We start from the raw sequence: 21,629 nt of genomic DNA on the forward strand, positions 1-21,629 counted from the left end.
TCGATGACAGAGTGAGCAAGCGTGCTTGGCGGCCTTGGCTACGCGCTATTCCTGACAAATAGGGGGGTGCTTAGATTGGGAAAGCATCCATGGGAAAGCATCCAAGAGCCGGTTCATTTTGCGATCAGGTCGCGCGTTAATCTTTATAAACCGTTTCAAACATGGCCGCAAGAGCGAGTATATGCTCACATTTACAAACGGTTGTACCCCCTTTTATGGTGTTAAAGCATATGCAGCACTTAAGGATACATTATTACTTCCTTCACTTTGCGGTTATTCAATTTCCGTCTATCCCATAAAGGTTTTGTGTCTGGTGGATTTTCTACATCTCGACTCATGCATATACAAACACAGAGTGCAGAGAGTTGAAAGATTGCATGTTGATTTTTGTACATCACAAATCTCGTGCAACAAGCAGTTCTAAATCATAATCAGAGGAAAGCATAGGTCCAGGCATATTCATGTAACGCGACGAAGCTTCAAATAGCGCATTCGCTGCCGCTTACCCTCCCATGCCTTGTTTTCTGCTTTCACTATGAAGTGCAGAAATCAGGTCCATTATGCTATTTGCTTTCAGTTTGCTGAAACTGAAGCAGTATGTGAATGAGTCTTCCATCTACAGCAGTATCTGAATGAGTCTTCCATCTAGTATGTGATAAAGGTCTGCAGTTCATGAGATGGGTAAAGCAGTCCTCCCCTGTCTACTTCTTTGACTAAACAGGCATCCGCAGGCATTTCAGAATCAGGTGGATGATTGAGTGGTTTGGCACATTCATCACATTTGGTTTTTCTGACTATCCTTCTTGCGACATATCCTGTGACGTAATAAATTACTCGGGAGTCACTTTGGCTGAAGCCATTGCGCTGTGATCCAATGGGATTCCAGATGACGTATTTCATGCACTTTGCTGAGACAGCCAGCGTCCATGAGCTCGTCAAGCTTCTTCTGGACCTCTCCCTGGTCCTTGCATGTCCCATGTATGAGGCTCTTCAGCATTAATGGCGACACATTTCCATTTGCAGGTGCCTTTACCAAACTGCAGAACGTGAGACAGTTTGCTGAAAGTAGAAACTGTGTCGGGGTCGGATGATCATTGCTTCCAGACATTTGCCTCAACATTCCGAACACATTCTCCAGAGGATCCTGGCTTAGTCGTGAAGTTAACAAGAACTTAAAGCCAAGTTTTACTGTTAGATATTCGAGAACGGACATGGTGCTTGCCAGAGTAACACGAAGCCCTTCTGCGGAACCCTGGCTCAGGAAACCTAGCCTTCCAACTTCTTCCTCCCAGTCATCTAAATATGCAATAAAATCTTTCACTTCAGCCAAGACTGGTGAGCTTGGGTACATAGCATCACGGCTATAGTGAGAAGTCATTGCTGCAATCAGCTTAGCCATTCTTCTGATAAAGCATGTAGTTGCTTTGCTGGAGCCGGTGCCACATATTCTGTCGATGTCTTCCCTATATGCATACAAGCCTCTGATTATCTCATCACTGAAAAAAAGTGAAAGCATAGTTTACTTTCATTTTTTCAAACCCATTCAATTCGATGGCAACTCTAGTTACTTAAGGCATTGCTTTGAGTTGCACAATATCCCTATTGTCACACTTCCACGCCTCTTTCACAACATCATTCCTGACCCTTCCTTCAGGCACCTGGAGACCCGTTGACACAACGCTGTTGCTGGCGCACTTCACAAGATGCGGAAAGTCTGATAAGAAGTGCAGGCTTCTGCTGTGATCTGCAGAGTGCTTTACTTTGCAGACAATTGACTTCGAAGTTCTTTGATGCCGAACTGTCGCCACATACTTTTATTTCAGGATGCGCCATCTGTGGTCACAAAATCCACAAGAAGGCCAGACTTTTCAGCAGCTGGTGTCGCATCAACTATGATCTTTGCAAGCACATCTGCCTCAACATTTCCATGGGACCCAAAGACTTCCAGGATCTGCTGAAAGTTGCCGGAAAATGGCTTGTACAACACTACCAGACCGTGATCCCATGTTTGTGTGCTTTGGTCCAGAGAAGTGTATTTGCCCAAATCAACGAAGCCTTCAATAAATCTAATGCTTGTCATTTGAAGGCTCTCTGAAAACTTCATCCCATTAATCAAGAGTCCTCCGTGCCTCTGAAACTTGTCTACAGTTTTGATTTTTTCTGCGATGGCAGCAAGGGCATTTTCATTGAACCCAAAGTTGCTTTTATAGTTTCTCACATATTCATTCAAACAGCTCTTGCTGGGCAGAACCATTATTTTGTGCTTTCGAATATGCTCATATAACTTTGGACTTTTCATCCTCATTATAATGCAGTCCAGAAGCCACTCAACACTGTACTTCATTCCCTGTGTACCTTTCCTTTTCGATGCTTCAAAGCATGTTTGTACTTGCTGCTGCTGCTTCTCAGGCAGCTCAGACAGACATTTCTCTAGGTTCGACTCAGGGAGGGCAGAATTAACTTCCTTCATCTTCGCAAGCAATGTTTCTAGTTGATTAACTTTTGCCTTTTGCCATCTCAACTGTCTTCTCCACTCAATCAGTTTCTTCGTAGTACGCAAATCAGTGGCCACTCTCGCTTTTCTCTTTCTGTGGGACGTTTGGTTCAAAAGCTGCCTCCTTAGATATCTGCAATGGATACAGGGCCTTTGATCTTGAGAAATTCCTGAGCAGTTTTTGCTGTGCAACTTATTTCCATGCACTCTGTGCTTTGATTGAGTGGAGCTCTGGCGTTGCTCTCGAGGAATAGCACTTTGCTCAAACCCAGAGCACACATTCATCTCACTGACAGAATGGAGCAGGCTCTCTACAGATTTCGCATCAAACACGTCCACTTTCCTCACAGTGACTCCTTGTACAAACACAGCACAGTGGTAACAAGTATCATCTGCCGAACATGACACAAGTTCCTTAAAGCACAAACTTTCATCGGCTTGTGCACAAACAGTAAACGCGACAATCTTTGGGGCATCCGCAAGTAGGCACCTAGACCAGTATTTACTAGGAAGCTTCTCGCCTTTCACGTGATCTAGCCTTTCCACGCTACACGCGCCGGGAACAGGAGCACCGTCCATTGTTACATCCAAAGGGCTGTCGTTCTCCGTCAAAGGTGGTTCATTCTGCTTATTCGTTTTTCTTTTCTTGTCGAGCACTTCTCTTCGCGATGTTCTGGACTGCCACTTCTGGGGAAGTTTTTTCGAGAGATAACACAGCGTGTTCGGGAAGATCGTCAGTATTGCATCCTCGGTAAGGCACGGGCAACCGCGAGGAATCTTAACTTCTTCTCCATTCACGATGTGTGTGTAGTCTCTCACAATGAACCATTGTTCGAACTGCAATTCACACAGAACTGAAGTCCTATCGAGAAGCTTGTCTCTACAAGGAACGGCCCGCTGCCATGCTTTCAGCCAGTCATTGTGGTTTGGCACTGTAAAAACAGACATTTTGACACCTGCCTTTCTGGCTGAAACATACTCGGTCGAGCATCCGGGTGCGAAACAGCGTGTCTGAAGCTTCACAGGTTTATCTATAGTTATTCACGCCATGAGAACACTTCACAATTTTGCTGAGGACAACACGATCGCAGCAGCTGAAACGTACGTGCTGCGCTTCTGCCCGGAGGGAGAGATCTGGATGGATGAATGGATGTTATGAGCCTCCCCTTTGGAACAGGGTGGTGGGTCGCGCCACCAAGCTCTTGCTATTATACTGCCTAATAAAAGAATAAGAAAAAAAAAACCTATGAACTTTCACAACAAATTTTCTGATCCCCTATTGCGAACTTTTTTCGTTTTTTTTTGTTTCTCTACTTTTCTTACACTAATCTTCCAATCGCCTCTTACTTATCTAAAAAGCGAGGCATGTGCCACCTCTCGTTGACATGAACAAATGCTACACACTCCACCGTTCACTGCAGGCTGCGAAGCGCCCACCTCCACTTCTACACTCGAAGAAAAGTTCACACCCTTTGAGTCGTATCTTGCCACACAACAATAAGCGTAATCTGTCTTGCCCGCATTTCCTTTCTTTAATGCTGCGAGCCTGGTACTTCCCAGTAACGAACGGCATGCACGTTATCAGCATGACATAGCACTGCCGACAGGAAAGTAGTGGGGGTGTTGAAACTCATGCATGGAGCGGACAAGGCGAGAAAGAAGACGACGGGCTCCAAAGGCGCGCGCGCTACAAGAAGCAATAAAAAAAGAAGAATCTTGATTTCGTTCGCATTGAACGCAGCTGTCTCGTCTCGTTTCTGCGACATGGTGCCGTGACCAGGATGGTTTAAGAAAGCTGTCACAAAAAGTGCAAGTGCACACATGTGGATTGGAATCCTTAGGATTGAAAAGCGAGTCCTATGCATCGATTTTGCTTCCGATCCTGAAAAGAGCTTTGCCAGTGGATCTCTACATTGGATTCCAGTTAAAACAAAGAGAAGTGATCAGTAGATCGTCAGCACAAGATCAGAACGTGGCTTTACGTCAAGAAGATATCCTTAGGCGCTTGATGAAATACATAGAAGATCAGGTAGAGTGCAGAGAGGAATTGTCCACAGAAATGAGAGAAAGCTACGACAACCGAATGGAGAGTAAGCAGCAGGCAAGAACTGTTAATTTTCAAAGTACAGCTGGAAGGTTTGGCATATTTTGCGAGAATACTACTCATTATACTGATGATTGTAGGAAAACGATGATTTATGAAGGCAAGAAAATGAAGCTCAAAGAGGCAAACAGATGTTTCCACTGTACCAGGCCTCGCCATACTGCTAAAATATGTAAGGCAAACATTAGGTGCAAGATATGTAAAAAATGCCACGCGACATCTATGTGCCAAAGCAAAGAACTGACAGCACAGTGTACAGCATCTACTCCTGGTGAAATTGAAAATCAGGAAGAGGAAACATCTACTTGCCAGTTTATGAACCTCTCGGAAAGTGTTTTTCTGCAGACTGCAGTTGCGCTAGCAGAAGGTAGAAAGCAATCATGTTATTGTCGTGTTCTGCTGGACACTGGCAGCCAAAGATCATTCATACTGAAAAGCCTATCTGAGAAACTTGGCTGTAAAGTTAAAGGAAAAGAAAGGCTCACGATAGGATCATTCGGAGGAGGTCAGAATGAAAGAGTCATGAATTCAGTTGAAGTTAAACTGAAAAGTGCCTACAGTAGTGAAGAAGTATTATTGGAAGCACTGGAGACAGACATAATTTCAAAAGAAAGATTACCGTTCCTGCCTGTATCACTGCTAAAGAAGTATGAAGACGACGGATTCAAGCTGGCTGATGGTTTATGTATAAGCACATCATGCATGGAAATCGGACTACTTATTGGATCTGACCAGTATTGGCAAGTAATGACAGGTGGGATCCGAAGACTAGAAGAAAGGTTGACAGCAACAGAAACCATATTCGGCTGGACAGTACAAGGTTAAGCTAAGATATCAGAAACAATAATGGAGAAGTCAACTGTAATGGTACCTAACGTCACTATTGTAGATAAGCCCTTCATTCATGCAGTTGAAGGTACGGAAGAAGCCGAGGTATCCAACATCACACTGATCATCAATCCAGCACCATCCAACATTACTCAAGTAATCCAGCAACCTCCAACAGAACAGCCGAAAAGTGAAGTCTTGAATCTCCTTGCGACTGCGCTCGGTATCGATGCTGACGACTCCCACCAGGACGACATCACGGAACAGGCGGCGTCGTCGACGAACACTGTTATTTGGCGAAGTGGACAGCATGTACGAGGACACGTCCAGCATGCCCGCGCCATCTAAGTACACCGAATCACCGGAGCCCCAAACAGTACTTGAAATAGTCGAGGACTGTTTCCAAGTCATGGACGACGTAATTAAAATTGAAGTATGCTCGACACAGCCTAGGTACACCGAGGTAGAAGGAGCCGAAACTGTAGCGAGAATGGGCCACGACTGCTTTCAAGTAATGGACGATGTAGTTCAAAGCGAGCCATGCACGTCCCCTATGATAAATGTAATGCGTGAGAGACTGGCCTCATCCGGGCTCTCTACAGTCGAGACAAACTCGAGATTGTCTGCAAATTCTGACCATCACAGATTGGTAGGCGAGAATAAAAAGTCTCGAAGAGACAGGAGGCCCTTGGGATCTCAAAAGTCCACATTCGCTGGTTCTGTGCGGTCAGGGAAGTGTCGAATGCCAAATTTTGATTCCTCAGAAGCATGGGTAAAAAGGGCATCGCAACTGTCCGATGACTCTGACTCGCGGCGACTTCCTTCATTTCCAGGTCTCAACGCAATAGTTGAAGCATATGTCAACAGGCCTGATGGCTTAGTCAACAGGCTGGACGTCGTTCGTCTGCGTTCTACCTGTCTCTTACTAGAGCCATTAACAGGACTTGTACAAGACACTGTGAACAAAGATTTCGCCAGTGCGAAAGCTAACACGCAGGCGACCCGCTCAGGACAACTGTTGCTGCGTATGTCGTGGAAGATGACAACGCAAAGAAAAAGAAATGGCATAAAAAAAAGAAACGCTCCAAAAAGAAGAAGAAAAAAACGAAAAAAGAAAAGGAAATAAGAAGAAAAGGTCATTCAAGTATATTCTGGAGTCAATGCAAAGCTGCACTCCTGTCTCTTAAAAACGAAATGAAGACTTGTTGGGAGACCTGCACAACATCTTCACGCACTTGAAGGTTGCTTCCATTTATTTATTTATTTATTTCGTGTACCCTCAGGGCCAGAGGCATCAAAGAGGGGAGTGGTTACATCAAATACAAAAAGAAAAAGTACAGTGCAGCAAAATAGTTAATAGTACAGAAATAGATGGTTCTCGGTTATACAATGTCATTTGAGTGTTCCTGGAGTGCTGGTCAATAAAATTAAATACGGTGCAGGCAGTGCAGTAATACAGTGTTCCGGTAATACAAAACAAGAACAGTAATACAATTGGTAGTACAAAAACACGAATGAAATGCTCCTTTTTATACAATGTTATCTAATGCTGCCGTGAAGTGCTGATGGTCAACAATAGTAGCGGTGGAGGCTGGTAGGCGATTCCACTCGGCAGATGTACGCGGAAGGAATGAATGAGACATGACATTGGTTTGGCATAATGAAATTCCAACTTTGTTATTGTGATCTAACCTTGATGAAATGTATTGAGGAGGGGAGATTAGTTCGTCGCGAAGTGAAGGATGATGAAATATCTTATGAAAAAGTGAAAGTCTAAGGCCTTTACGGCGAGAGGCTAAAGATGGCAAATCAAGGTTTAATTTCATTACAGAAGTGCTGGCAGTTCGGTTATAATTAGAAAAAACGAAACGAGCAGAGTTATTTTGTACCATTTCTAAAGACTGAATTAGGTTTTTCTGAAAGGGATCCCAAACTGCTCCGGCGTACTCTAGTTTTGAGCGGACTAGTGACTTGTATAACATTAATTTTAGGGAAAACGGTGCCTTAGTGAAATTGCGTTTTAGGTATCCCAGCATGTGGTTAGCATTTTTAATTACGTAGGAAGCGTGCATGGACCACGAGAGGTTTCTAGTAATATGGACACCAAGATATTTGTAGGAGGAAACAGGGTCTAAGGGGTGATTATTAACGCAGTAAGAAGGAAGCTGGTTAGAAGTTTTGGACATGCGCATAAATTTACATTTTTTGGTATTTAATTCCATTGACCATGATTGGCACCAAGTAGAAATAGCGCTAAGGTCGGATTGAAGAGAAGATATATCAGTGTCACATATTATTTCCCTGAAGATTACGCAATCATCGGCGAATAAGTGAATGTTAGAGGAAACACAAGAGGGTAGATCATTTATTTAAATTAAAAAAAGGAGGGGACCAAGTACCGACCCTTGAGGTACGCCGGACTGTACTCTGCTCGGTTGAGAGTTTGAGTCATTAGCAAAGACAAACTGTGAACGGTTAGAAAGAAAGCACTCAAGCTATGCGAGCAGTCTGGGATCAATTTTAATTCGATGCAGCTTAAACATTAGAAGGTTATGGCACACTTTGTCAAACGCTTTTGAAAAGTCTAAAAATATACAGTTGGCAGTTGAAGAGCGGTCAAGAATGACGTTTAGCTTATGCGTAAATAAAACTAGTTGTGTTTCACATGAATATGTCTTGCGGAAGCCATGTTGCGATGGTGAAAAAAATGAGTTAGTTTCAAGAAAGCTAGCAAGATTAGAGGCAAGTATATGTTCTAACATCTTACATGGAATGGAAGTGAGCGAGATAGGGCGGTAGTTATATGGAGAATGCTTGGCACCCGACTTATAAAGTGGGATCACCTTCCCAATCTTCCATTCATCAGGCAAAGAACCCTTATCTAGCGACTGTTGGAAGATCATTCCTAGGAAAATTGAAGAGTAACAGCTAGTGCTTTTCAAAAATTTCGCGTTTATTAAATCGTGTCCTGGAGCCGAAGATATCTTTAAAGATGAGATAATCGGTACGATGCCTGCTGGTTCAATGATTATGGGAAACATTGCTTGGTAATCATAGTCGTGCGTGGATGGAAGAGTAATGTGTGTAGTTGATGAAAAGTTGTGCATGAAAACATCATTAAGCGCGGACGCATATTGATTAGTGGGAATAACATTTCCAGAGCTGTCGATTAAGGTTATCATGTCGTCCGCCTTGGGGTTAATGACGCGCCAGAATTTCTTGGTGTCAGTTTTAAGCATTAAAGGCAAGGTATTGCCAAGAAAGTGATCTTTTGCTTGTTTAAGTGCGGCTACATACTCATCTGCCGCCAGTTTGTATTTGGTCCAGCGGTTTACGCTAGTTGAACGTTTGGCTAATTTGTGCAGGCGTTTCTTTTTATTAGACAGGCGCTTGAGACGGATGTTGTACCATGGGGCGTTTAGATTACATGCAATGGTGCGCAGTGGGATGTATTTGTTTGTTAGTTCCGCAATTTTTGCAGCAACATATCCCAGTTGGTCTGAACGGTACGGCTGTCGAAGTTGTTTATAAATACGTCTAGAAAAGCAGATAATTCGGCGTTGATTGCTTCAAAATTTCCTTTCGCGTAGTCTCGAAAAGATTTGAATTTTTTACCGGTTTTTGGCCGCAAAATATTTATGTCAAACGAAAGTGCTGAATGGTCACTCAAGCCGGGTAAATAGGTGATGTCGGAAACTAGGTCAGGCCGCGATGTTAATAGAAGGTCAAGTGTGTTCTCAACGGATTCGGTAGTGCGTGTGGGTTGAGTAACAAGTTGTGAAAGTGAGAAGACAGAGCACGTGTCTAAGAACTCATTGGCTAATGAAGAAAAAGGGTGTAAAGTTGGAGGTTCAGTATTCCATATTATGTTCGGTAGATTAAAATCGCCAAGCAAAAATAAAGGTCATGTAGGATAACGAGATGTAACAATATTAATGATATCATGCATCTCATTTACGAAGTTAGATGAATAAGTTGGGGGGCGGTAACAAACACCAATGATTATCTTCTGGTGATTTATTTCAATGATGGCCCAAACCGTTTCGAGATCAGTATTGACATGAATACACTGAGATGGGATATCTTTAGAAATGGCTAAGAGCACGCCGCCTCCCTGACGCATTGTACGGTCACAACGATACAGTGAAAAATGTTGTGCGGTTTGAAGAATTTCGTTATCTTGAATCTGTGAATGTAGCCACGTTTCGGAAAGCACAAAGATGTCGGCGTTGCAAGTCTCCAAGGCAGATTCTAAGGAACTGCGCTTATTCATGACGCTTCGAATATTTGTAAAGAAAACAGATACGATGCATGATTCTCGTGATTCTCGTCCACATCCCCTCACGTTTTCCTAACTGGGCACGTGCTGGGAATTTGCATGCCCGCCGTTATCTCGTGGTTCATATGGTGCATGCTCGTTGACGGTGTCTGTTGCCGGGTCATAGACGAACTGTTTTTTATTCATTATTAGTTTGGTGTACCTTAACTGGAAAGGGCATGGTAGGGGCTGGCTTTTAGCGTACTCAATTAGTTTTTTACGGATGTGACGGGTGGCGGGCGAAAAATCTTCGGAGGTATAAATACCCTTTTCTTTCAGCTGTGCGCGCATAGAAAGTACTTTGTCCTTTATTTTCATGTTGGTGAATTTAACTACAATTGGGCGACACTTATTAGGCGTGTAGTGACTAATGCGATGAGCACGTTCGATTGCCGTGTCAGGCAGGCTGTCGATTACACCGGTTAGTGCTTCTCTTATGCGTGATTCGGACTGTTCCCACGATTCCCGAGAGTCACAGATGCCATGAAATATGAGGTTGTTGCGTCGTGATCTGTCCTCAAGTTCGTCAACGCGCATTAGTAAAGAGTCAAGCCGAGTTGTTTGGGCTTGAGTCGACGCCTGAATGCCAGTCATTTCAACATGGAGATGGTCTAAAACGTTTGTTTTTTCTTCAAGGTTGCCTAATCTTTTCTGGATACATTCCATTTTGGTCTCGATGTTCTTTTGACCAACCGTAATGGCCTTGACGTCGTTAACCAACTCGGCCTGACCCTTAGCAGATTGTACAGAACGAGCCTGAAGGTCTTTTAACAGCCGGAAAAGAACTTCCGTCTGCTCAGAAGGATTTGATGGCAAACTCTGCAGCTCGAGTAATGCCTCAGTATGCGTAGTAGGACCGGGATTAGTTTCCACGTCACCTGAGCACAATAACAGCAACGCCATAGAGAAACAATCTGCGACAATTTCACAGAGCACTTGTTGGCACGGAAGCAATATCAAAAATTGGTCGTCACTTTTATTAGCATAAAGCGGAAAGTTTTTACAGACCTGCGAAGTGGAAAAGTGCGTTGTATGAGCCATGGTGCTCCAAATGCTGCTTCCGTGCCAAATAAACGGACTGACGCTTGGACAGCCGCTTAAGTTGCCACTGCGATGTGACGACACAGTTGACGATGATAGTGCGCAGAAGGCTGGGCGCAGTAGTTGTAGTGGGTCGATGTGGAGATAGTTGCCGGTCTGCTGGTAGATTGTGGCGTTGCTTGATAGTAGTAGTGGTTGCGAAGGGTCATACTCCGAATACGCTGTGCACGGACACAGCAGCAGCAAGAACGCGAAGATCGCCTGCGAAGTGGAAAGGTGCGTTGTATGAGCCATGGTGCTCCAAATGCTGCTTCCGTGCCAACTAAACGGACTGAGGCTCGGACAGTTGATGAGAAGGAAACTTTTCGCGGCCGGAAGCTGTTGAAACTCATGCATGGAGCGGACAAGACGAGAAAGAAGACAGTGGGCTCCAAAGGCGCGCACGCTACAAGAAGCAATAAAAAAAAAGAAGAATCTTGATTTCGTTCGCACCGAACGCAGCTGTCTCATCTTGTTTCTGCGACAGGGGGCGGCATTTTCAAGGAAGGAAACGCACGGAAGGCAGATGACGATTATTGTTGTGTGGCAGATATACCACCCAAAGGGTGTAAACTTTTTTTACAGTGTAGCCACCACACTCTAAAACAAAATTACACCCTTTGAGTCGTACCTTGCCACGCAACAATAAACGTCATCTGTCTTGTCCGCATTTCCTTTCTTTAACGCCGCGAGCCCAGTACTTCCCAGTAACGAACGGCATGCGCGTTAACAGCATGACATAGCATTGCTGACAGGAAAGTAGCGGGCACGGCGTTTTCAAGAAAGGAAATGGAAACAAGGCAGTTCACGATAGTTGTTGTGTGGCAGATATGCACCTCAACGGGTGTAAACTTTTTTTAGAGTGCGTTGTGTGGCAGATATACACGACAAAGGGTGAACCTTTGTCTACACTCTAAGAAAAGTTTACACCCTTTGAGTCATTTCTTGCCACACAACAATAAACGTCATCTGTCTTGTCCGCATTTCCTTTCTGTAACACTGCGAGCCCGGTACTTCCCAGTAACGAGCAGCGTGTGCGTTATCAGCATGACATAGCACTGCCGACAGGAAAGTAGTGGGCACGGCATTTTCAAGAAAGGAAACGCCAATGCCGATGAGAAAGGCAGATGACGATTACTATTGTGTGGCAGATACACGCCCCAAAGGGTGTAAACTTTCTTTAGAGTGTAAGAGTGCATACCTGCACTCTACAGCAAAGTCACAACCTTTGGGGCGTATCTTTGCCCCACAATGATAATCGTCATCTGCCTTGCTTGCGTTTCCTTTCTTGAAAACGCAGCACCCGCTACCTTCCTCTCGGGAATGCTATGACACGCTGATAACGCGCATTCCGCTCATTACTGAGGAGTACCAGGCTCACCTCATTAAAAAAAGAAAATGCGGACAAGACAGATGATGATTATTGTTGTGTGGCAAAAGGGTGTAATTTTGCTTGAGTGTGCGCTCTGCAGAGGCCATAGAGTTTCTTACAATAATTACTAGAGGGAACTTTGGCGCTAGTGTCTACGGGAGCTGCAATGAGAGCGGTTGTACCGGTATAGGAATTATGGGAAGTACATGGATTTGCCTAAACATCGTCCTTTTGGCTTCAAACGGCTTTGTGACTTTGTAAACTCGTTATTTTCAACAATGTACTGCTACTAAATAATTAAATGAACATCATTGAAATTGTCCGGTGGCAGGATTCGAACACAGGAACTCTAGGTACAGAAGCCTGATATTGAAACCAATAAACCACGGACGCATGAATCGATAAGTGAATGAAACGCCCTTCTGAATTTATCGCGGGCATGCCAGTGCCTTGTGACACTTGGCACGTTTCGATTTGGCCACCTGGACAAACTCAATTGTTACAATTAATAGCAATTGTGCGTGTTTGCGGCATCTTCTGCACTTCGAAGAGTACAGATTGTGCTGATACTTGCGCCAATAAGATATACATAACGTAATATACAAAGCCACAAGAATGTCTGAATCCACAAGCACGAAGATCAGCCAAATCCATAAACTTCCCATCATTCCTATGATAGTACATAAAGTCCCTTGAAACTTTGAAAGTACCACCACTCTTTGAACTCTGCTGACGCCATGCGACCTCCTCGCTTCTTGCGCGTCCGCCCCGTAGCAACCAGTTTTGCCCCCATTTTTCTGCACGACGATTGGTCTCTCTGCCATTGCTCATGGAAACGCGTGGATCTTGCGTTTTTCTTTTTCATTCGCGCCATTTTTCTCCTCAGCTCGGCTGGTTCTGTGCTCTAGTTTGGCACAGCGAACGTTGTACGCTGTCTTTCCTGCTCTATGTGCCAGCGCAATGCCATGCTGTTGTGCATATAACTGCAGCAAGAAGCCTGAAGATGGCTATGCCACTTTTATGATGGCACAAGGAAAGCGTGATGCCTTGCGCAGGAAGCAATGGCTGCATAGCATTGGCCGAAAGAACTTTGTTCCGACAAAGAATAGCGTTGTTTGCGAGGTGAGGCATCTTTCTTATTGCTCGTAGCAAACCATTCCGTAACGCTGCATTTTTTTCATTCAACCGGCCTGCTCACCAGCGTTTTTGTTGCGGCAATCTGTACGTTGCACAAAAATTCTGTTGTCTCAGTATGCTTAATATTCTGCGGCAGCTCCAGCGCCTGGCACGTCGCCAAATGTCGTTATTCCGTCGGAAACGCAGCATTACAGATTCTGCTTTCCACTGTACAGATACAGCCTCTCGATTGCCCTTTTTGCGATTGTTAGGATCCATTGCCTGTTTTACTGAAAATTGAAATGGCGGCTTATAGAGGAGCTATTATTTCTAGCTTACGTCAATATGTGCGTCAGTCAGATACAATGAATGCAAGCCCTGAAAAAATTAGTGGCAAGTATACCCGCGGTATTGCAGGTGATGAGCGCTAGCATGTCCACATTGTTTTTTCTTTTTTTTTTTAAGTTCTAAGGCGAAAGCCTTTAGATCCCTATGTTTCAAGGTAGCGTTGTGAACAGAAAATGAACAGAATGGTCCTGCAGGACCTTTATTAATGTTTGTCCAATCCAATCCAAGGAAAGCCAGAGGCGACTCAAAGCATGTCAACCCCAGTAAAATAGAATGATTAGCCAAGTTAATTAACGACTCCTTAGTGATTTAACTAAGTTGCATTAGGGAGGATAAAGGTGGATTAGAGTGTATTATGCAGGATTAAGGTGGATTAAGATGAATTAGGACTGATGAAGGAGTATTAAAAACGATTAGGGAGATGGATTAGGGGGCTGAACAAGGCTTAGGGAGAATTAAGGTGGACAAAGGAGGATTAAGGTTGTAAAGCCTACTGTAATAAACCTTCATCCACCTTTATCAGCCTTAATCCTCCTTTCTTCACCATAATCCACCTTCATACTCCTTCATAGACCTTAATCCACCCTAATCAACGATAAAGCTTAACGCACCCTTATCATCTTAGAATGACAGAAAGCTGAGCTAGGTGGTAAGAATTCATAATACAAAAAATGGGTAAGGCATGCAGACACGGACACAAGAGAAGTGGAGGAGCGGCGTTCGTGTTGTTCATTTGTCTTGTGTCCGAGTCTGCGCGCCTTACCCCTTTTTTTGCTTAGTGCACTCTGATCATCCTTAGTGCACCTTAATCCTCATTAATCCACCCTAACCCTCCTTCATTCGCTTTATTCCACCATAATCCTCCCTAATGCACCTTAATCCACCTTCGACTTTAATTTACCTTAATTCTCCTTAATACATGTTAATCTTCCTTAATACACCTTAATTCTGCTTAATCGAATCACTAATCAATCATTACTTTGCTAATCAGTAATCATCTCTTATACATGGCTGCACATGCTTTGGTTCGCTTCCGGCCTTCCTTCGGTAACGTGATATTTTCTGTAGCTCACAATGCGAGCTTGAAACAGAGATCTAAGGCTTTCGCTTAATGAGCCATGCACAAAGGGATGTGTCACAAGCAATACTAGATCAGACGCACGAAGTAAGAAGAAGTAAGGTCCTGTCGTCTAGCGCTGTTTGAATATTATTGTTACCATGCAACATCAACTCGCCCAATCCGCTGCCCTTCTGCAGCACGAAGTAAAGCATCTCACCATGTGGCAGAAAAATTGTCTGGAGTGTGGAACTCGCCTCAAAGGTCCTGTTACATCACTATACCCCATTCATACGGCTTTAAAAAAAAACAGCCTCCTCATAAACGTTTCCTTCGGCATTATCGATGCTGTTATCAGCATTTCTAAAAATTTTCAACACCAGTGGGGCACGCAACTGGCCCAAAATGACACGCCTCCATAGAATCCTGCGGCCCGTCTGCAGGAGCTCAGGAGAAAAAGCATGCCGAGCGCAGCCGGTGGGCGTGGAGAATCGAGGAGGAAAGTGCTGTGAGCAGGAGAGTGTTGCTACTTTCAAATTATCAAGGGGCTTTAAGTCGAGTCTGGACATGGGCCAATAGGCAAGCGCCTGCTAGAATTAGCTGCAACACCCCTCCCCCCCCCACCTCCTCGCATGACTGTTACTCAAGGAGCATGGCCTGCAGTGCAACGTCTGCTGCTAGAAAACCGCATTGGATACGCAAGTGCACTGGAAACATGGAAGCGCCAACATATGCCCGGTAGTTATTAAGTACTCCTGGCGTAGCTATATTAATGCTAGGGCTACTTCCCTCTGAACTTTGTCCATCCATCCGTTTTTGTCTGTAACGCGTGACACGATGTACTCCATGCACAAGTATACATCAGGTCCTATGGAAGTGTATAAGATTATGCCTTATGGCTACGCATGAGTACTGAGAGGTATAAGTGTAAGTAAGGTTTATAAAGACTAATAGGATTAATTACGATACAATGTGTTAAGTGTAAAGACCATTAATTGAAGGTAATTAGGAATACTGAGACTAATTAAAATAAATGTATGTTAAATTGTTAGACTAATCAAAAGTCACTAAGGTTAAACGAAGCCTAATCAAGAGTACGGGTGCCATGAGATTAGTTAGACCTAATTAAGTAATCTTTATTAATTACACATATAAACATATTTGCCGTAACTTTAAGCAAATGCCGTTATTCTAGAAGTAACTAAGCCTGAATAATAAATAACAAAATAATTACATTTATTTACTTAAGCTAAAGTTTCACTTGAGTGCACTTCTATCCTGAACCGCTCCGAATCTGGTGGTTTATTTATGCTATGGGGGGAGTGGGTAGCCAGGGCTCGGTACTGCAAAAAAGTACGGAGAAACTCTACTGGAGTTGTCAAAGTATGCATAAGCCTACCCCCCAATTTAAATTGGCCCACCCCCAAATTCCAACTCGGCCCACTACCAAACTTCAAGTTGACCCACCTCCAAATTTCTTCAAATTTTAAGTTGGCCCACACCCAAATTTAAGTTGGCCTACCCCCAAATTTATGTTCGCCCACCCCAAAATTTAAATTGGCCTACACCCAAATTTATGTTGGTCCAGCCCTACTATGGGCTTCTCAATACATTTTCTCTGGACCCTATGTATCTCTATGGTTATTCTAATTTTTTTTTAATTGTTCCTCATCACTTATAAAACCACCAATCTACATTTACACTATTATAATGGTTAAATGTCGTAACTTCGCACATTACGCCTTTTTGTGGAGATACAAGGCATTACACCTTTCGCGTGGCGGACAGATCTTGCTGCGGTACTCTCCAAAGAATGCTTACGCATTAAAATATGCTTGGAGTGCCTATAACTAGCATGCATATGTTGGTCCTTCCATGTTTCCAATGTCCTAGCGTACCGAGTGCGGTTTCATAGCAGCAGACGCTGCATTGCAGGCCTCGCCTGTTGCGCACCCACCTGGCGTGGGAAGCAGTCCACAGCCCCTTGCCTATCAGCCATGTCTGTTTATTCTGTCCACCAGTAAATGGCGCTACAAGCAAACGTGCTTCCCCTTGTTGCCTGTTGCTGATGCTCTAAGCAGCTTCCGCCACTGCGGGACTCGACTCTCACCTCCACGCTCCCTTTATGGTAGCATATACAGTAACTCTAACAACGGTGAGCTGACAGCGGCAACACAGAGCTGCGGCAGCAGGCGGCAGCATCCATCATTTCAAAGGCCGTAAGGGAGCGCAGAGGAGCGAGCGAGTGGAGTCCGGCCGTGATCGTCCATGCCTGGTTATTCTAGCCGCCAACAGACGACATCAAAAGCAGACGTGCTTTGCGTGCTTGCTGGTGCTCTAAGCAGCCTCCAAAGAGCACGGGCCATGCACTCGTGTGTTCTGTTTCATAAAGGACCACCCCGTCTGTAAAATATGGCACCCTGCGAAGTCACAAAAGGGCGACGTAAGTACTGTAACGTGCCAAGGGAGATGACGCTTACAGCAGCATGGTCAGTGCAGGAAAGAACAATGGTTTATTGAGAGCGTGGCTTATAATGACATGAATGCAGCGCGCTGTACAACTGCGCGTCACAAATGCGCATCCGCGCTGATATAATCAGTACACGCGTCCGATACATCCTCCCTCGGGCAACAAACAAAAGAGACTTAGATACATATACACATTTGCCAAAACTTATGACACTTGCTGAAAATGTTCATCATAATGAAGCTTCTGGGGAGGCTGGACGACACGAGTCGACCTTCTAGTAGCATGCGTCGGTTGGATGCCAGGCGAAGGATCGCCGTCACTTGCTGGTAGCATTGATCCTACGGCTGTTTCTAGAGATGACGTCTCGGTGGCTTGAGCTGTTGGTTGAGCTGGTGCTGCAGGCGCCGGCGCACCAGAGCTTTCACATGGTGGAAGCTCCTCGCAGTCGTCATCACTTTCCCCGCTATACTGTTCACCCGTCCTAAGTAGATGTTGGCGGTTGCGCCGCATAACACGTCGATCTTGCGTTCGTACCAAATAGGAACGTGGAGCAGTTTCACCAATGACCTTCGCTTTTGGGGACCACGCAGTCGCATCCTGAAGCCTCACCTTCGTGCCTCTGCGCAGTATTAGCAAAGGCTTCCCGGCCTTGGCTTGGTGGTGCTTCCGCACAGGGGTCCGGGACACCCTACCGAAGTCAGGAAGGTTAGAGCGAAGTCACCTTCTTTGCAGAAGCTCACCCGGAGAATGCCCATCTTCCAGTGGTGTTGAGCGATAGGCTAGTAAACCTAGCCAGAAGTCCTCCCTTGCCTCTCGAGTCTTTTTCAGGATGCGTTTTACAATTTGGACACCTTTCTCAGCCAAGCCGTTCGACTGCGAATAACGGGGGCTGGAGGTTACATGCTTGAAGTCGTAGGTTTTGGCAAATCTGGCAAATTCATGGCTTGAAAACTGGGGTCCGTTATCCGTGCAAACTTTTACAGGTACGCCGTACCTGGCGAACATGGCGCTAAGGGCTGCGATCGTAGTCGCTGCAGTTGTGTCGTCAAGTTTCTCAACCTCAGGGAAATTTGAAAAGGCGTCGTAAGCAACTACGTACGAACTTCCAGCATAAGAAAAGATATCTACGCCGACCCTATACCAAGCACATTTTGGAACAGGCCGCATTAAAAGTGGTTCATGTGGTTGCCTGTACGCGTACTTTCAGCAGGTTGCGCAGCTTTCTACTAGCGCAGCTATTTCACCGTTCAGACCGGGCCAAAATACAAGAGTTCGGGCCCTTTCTTTGCACTTTTGCAACCCGAAGTGGCCAGCATGTATTCTGTTCAGGATGCTTTGTCGCATACTCTTCGGTATTACAACTTTCGAGCCCTTCAGCACTATTCCATTAACGACTGACAGCTCTTTCGCAAAAGGCTTGAGTTCCCCATTCACCGGCTGCCCGCTTGTTAAGCTCTTCCTCACGGCCTGTAAGTATACGTCATGAGACGTTTCTTGCTACAGTAACCACTGCGTTTCGGAAGTGACCATGTAGCCCAAGGACTGCACCGCATGGATCTCCACGTTGTCGGTGGTACCAGAAGTGGTGCCAAGTTGACCATTGCCCTGGTCAGCCGTTGAGCGTGACAACATGTCAGCGAGAACCAGCTGTTTCCCGGGAATGTAATGCAAGACAAAGTTGTATTTTAGTAGCCACAAAAAGAATCTTTGCACACGCAGTGGCATGTCGGCGATTTCCTTTTGCGCGATCGCTATAAGTGGCTTATGGCCTGTTTCGATAAGCACTTTTCTTCCGTACACAAACTCGTGAAACCTTTCACAGCCAAAACAAATTCCGAGTGCCTCCTTTTCAATTTGTGCATAGCTTTGCTCGGCTCGGGTTAATACACGAGATGCATACGCTACCGGTCGCCATTCACCATTGTAGCCTTGCAATAATGCTGCACCAACACCTTCCTTTGATGCGTCTCACGTTATCTTAGTTTCTCGTTGCGGATCAAAGATTGCAAGCAGGGGGGCGGTAGTCAAAACTTGCGTTAAGATTTGCCACTCTTTCGCGTGGTTTTCTGTCCATTGGAACTCTGCGCGGGACTTGATAAGCTCTCGTAAAAGCGTCGTTCGCTCGGACAACCGTGGCACGAATTTGCTGAAATAGTTCAGCACTCCCAGCATCCGCTGGACGTCAGTCTTGGACGATGGTGTCGGCATGTTCGCCAGGCTTTCGATAAGCTTTGGGTCAGGCGATATGCCCGTTCGGCTTATGACGTCACCAAGGAATTTGACTGATTCCACACCAAACTTGCATTTCTGCGCATTGAAAGTCAATCCTGCTTTCTCGGCAGCCTTAAGCACTTCCGTCAACCGTTCATCGTGTTCTTTTTTACTGGAACTCCAAACTAACATGTCGTCAATGTATACCAGCACCCCAGGTAGGCCCTCGAATACTTGACTCATGGTTTGTTGAAATACCTCCGGTGCGGACGAAATGCCGAAAGGCAGACGCAGAAAACGGTATCTCCCAAACAATGAAGAGAAAGTGCAGATCTTCGATGTGTGCTCGTCTAGCAGTATCTGATGATAGCCGGAGTTCGCGTCAAGACAGCTGAAGTACGCGGCATTGGTTAAAAAGGCTTCCAAATCCTCGCGCCTAGGAAGCGGAAAATGCTGCCGCATTATGTACTTGTTAACAGCTCTGGGGTCCATGCACAGCCGTAGCGTGCCATCTTTCTTTTTTGCCAGAACTAAAGGACTGGCCCAGTCGGTAGGCTCGTTCACTTTAACAATTATGCCAGCACGCACCATTCTTTCAAGTTCCTTCTTTAGAGGCTCTTCCAGTGCCAAAGGAACTCGTCGAGCTGGTTGCACGATTGGCACCGCTTCAGGTTGCAGGACCATGCTGTATGCCTGCTGCAAACAACCTAGGCCCTCGAAGACATGCCTGAATTTCTTGAGAAGTCCCTCGTAGGAAATCTTGTCTACGGCGCCTACTTTACGCTGGACCAGCCCCAAAGCCTCACTAGCTTCTAGCCCGAGTATGGCCTGACGGCCATTTTTCACAACAAAAGATGTGACCGTAGCAGAAGTATTACAAAGCCTTACTTCCTGCGTAGACATTCCATAGCACGCTATGGTACCGCCGTTATACGCCCTCAGCACCGAATTCGTTGGCTTCAACTCTTCAGCTCCCCTCAGTTGGCGGTAAATTGACATGGGAAACAGGCTTGCCTGCGACCCCGTGTCCACTTTAAAGCTTATCTCGCGATTGCGAACTTGGGCTTTAACCGTCCAATCCCTTTCGTGACTAGATGTCGTGATTTCGAGAATGTCGAAGTCCTCGTCTTGCTGTTTTTGGACTTCGCTGACTACCGCTGACGCGTAACTACTTGCAAAGTGGTTCAGCTTGTGGCACAAACGACACCTCTTTCCAAACGCTGGGCATTGCTTCGGTTTATGCCAGCGGTTGCACTTACGACAGTGAAATTGTTCTTTTCCTTGCTTCCACTCTTTTGAGGGTGGCGCCGTGCGCCTCGATACGGCATCGACTCTGTCTTCCCCGCTACGCCATACTTCGTTTCGCTGTGCTGCTGTCTCCGCTGCTTTACACATTTGCTCTTATTTTTGCAAAGTCAGTTGGCTGTCACGAAGCATTTTCTCCCGTAGTCTAGGATCGTGCGTGCCAAATACGATCTGGTCCCTTATCATGGATTCTTGCAAAACGCCAAAATTACACTGCGCTGCTTGCTTTTTCAGGTCACGAACAAATTTTTCAAATGGTTCACCCTCCGCTTGCTTTCTTGAACGGAATACATATCTCTCGTGCACTTCATTGCTCACTTCGGCACAATAAGCATCAAACTTTCTCGCCACTGTACTGTAGTCGGTCTTGTCTTCATCCAGCGCGAACTGGAAGTTGTTGAAGACGTCCAGCGCGTCGTCACCTGCCATGCTCAGCAGGAGGGCTGCCTTCAATGCTTCCGTTTTCGGCTGGTCCTTTGTCGCCGTTGCCTGCAGAAATAACTCACATTTCTGCTTGAAACGCTTCCACTTTTCCGTGACGTTACCGGTCAGCCGCAATGGTGTGGTGCCTTCAGCAGGTCCATAACGCGTTCTTCGCGGGTACGATTCTGCTCAGGTGTCGACAGGCAGCGGAGCAACTTCTGACACCATGTAACGTGCCAAGGGAGATGATGCTTACAGCAGCATGGTCAGTGCAGGAAAGAACAATGGTTTATTGAGAGCGTGGCTTATACAGACATGAATGCAGCGCGCTGTACAACTGCGCATCACAGATGCGCATCCGCGCTGATATAATCAGTACACGCGTCCGATACAAGTACCATCTCAATTTCTTTCTTTATTGAATTTTTTAAAATTCTTATGATGCCCTATTTCTCAACACCACTGATGCTTTTTCACAAACTAACTTTACATTTTGTAAAATT

The 21,629-nt window shown here is 45.4% G+C and overlaps 1 protein-coding gene and 1 long non-coding RNA gene across 6 annotated transcripts in view; both read right to left on the minus strand.

Annotated features, from left to right (window-relative positions):
• The window catches only part of LOC139051739 (uncharacterized), a 114,952-nt gene that overhangs the window by 20,363 nt on the left and 72,960 nt on the right, over positions 1-21,629 (minus strand). For 4 of the 5 annotated variants that reach the window (XR_011509517.1, XR_011509516.1, XR_011509514.1 and 1 more), the window contains exon 2: positions 10,753-11,046. The exons of the other annotated variant lie outside the window; for it this stretch is intronic. This is a non-coding gene — a long non-coding RNA (uncharacterized lncRNA). The remainder of the gene's footprint in view (positions 1-10,752; positions 11,047-21,629) is intronic. 5 annotated transcript variants of the gene reach the window in all.
• On the minus strand, positions 9,778-10,719 carry LOC139051779 (uncharacterized; the record flags this gene model as incomplete). Its single annotated transcript, XM_070528769.1, has 1 exon — positions 9,778-10,719. A coding segment is annotated over one exon (942 nt), but the record flags the coding sequence as incomplete, so codon positions are not given.

The sequence above is a fragment of the Dermacentor albipictus genome, unplaced genomic scaffold (assembly GCF_038994185.2).
Source record: "Dermacentor albipictus isolate Rhodes 1998 colony unplaced genomic scaffold, USDA_Dalb.pri_finalv2 scaffold_14, whole genome shotgun sequence".
Taxonomy (NCBI): domain Eukaryota; kingdom Metazoa; phylum Arthropoda; class Arachnida; order Ixodida; family Ixodidae; genus Dermacentor; species Dermacentor albipictus.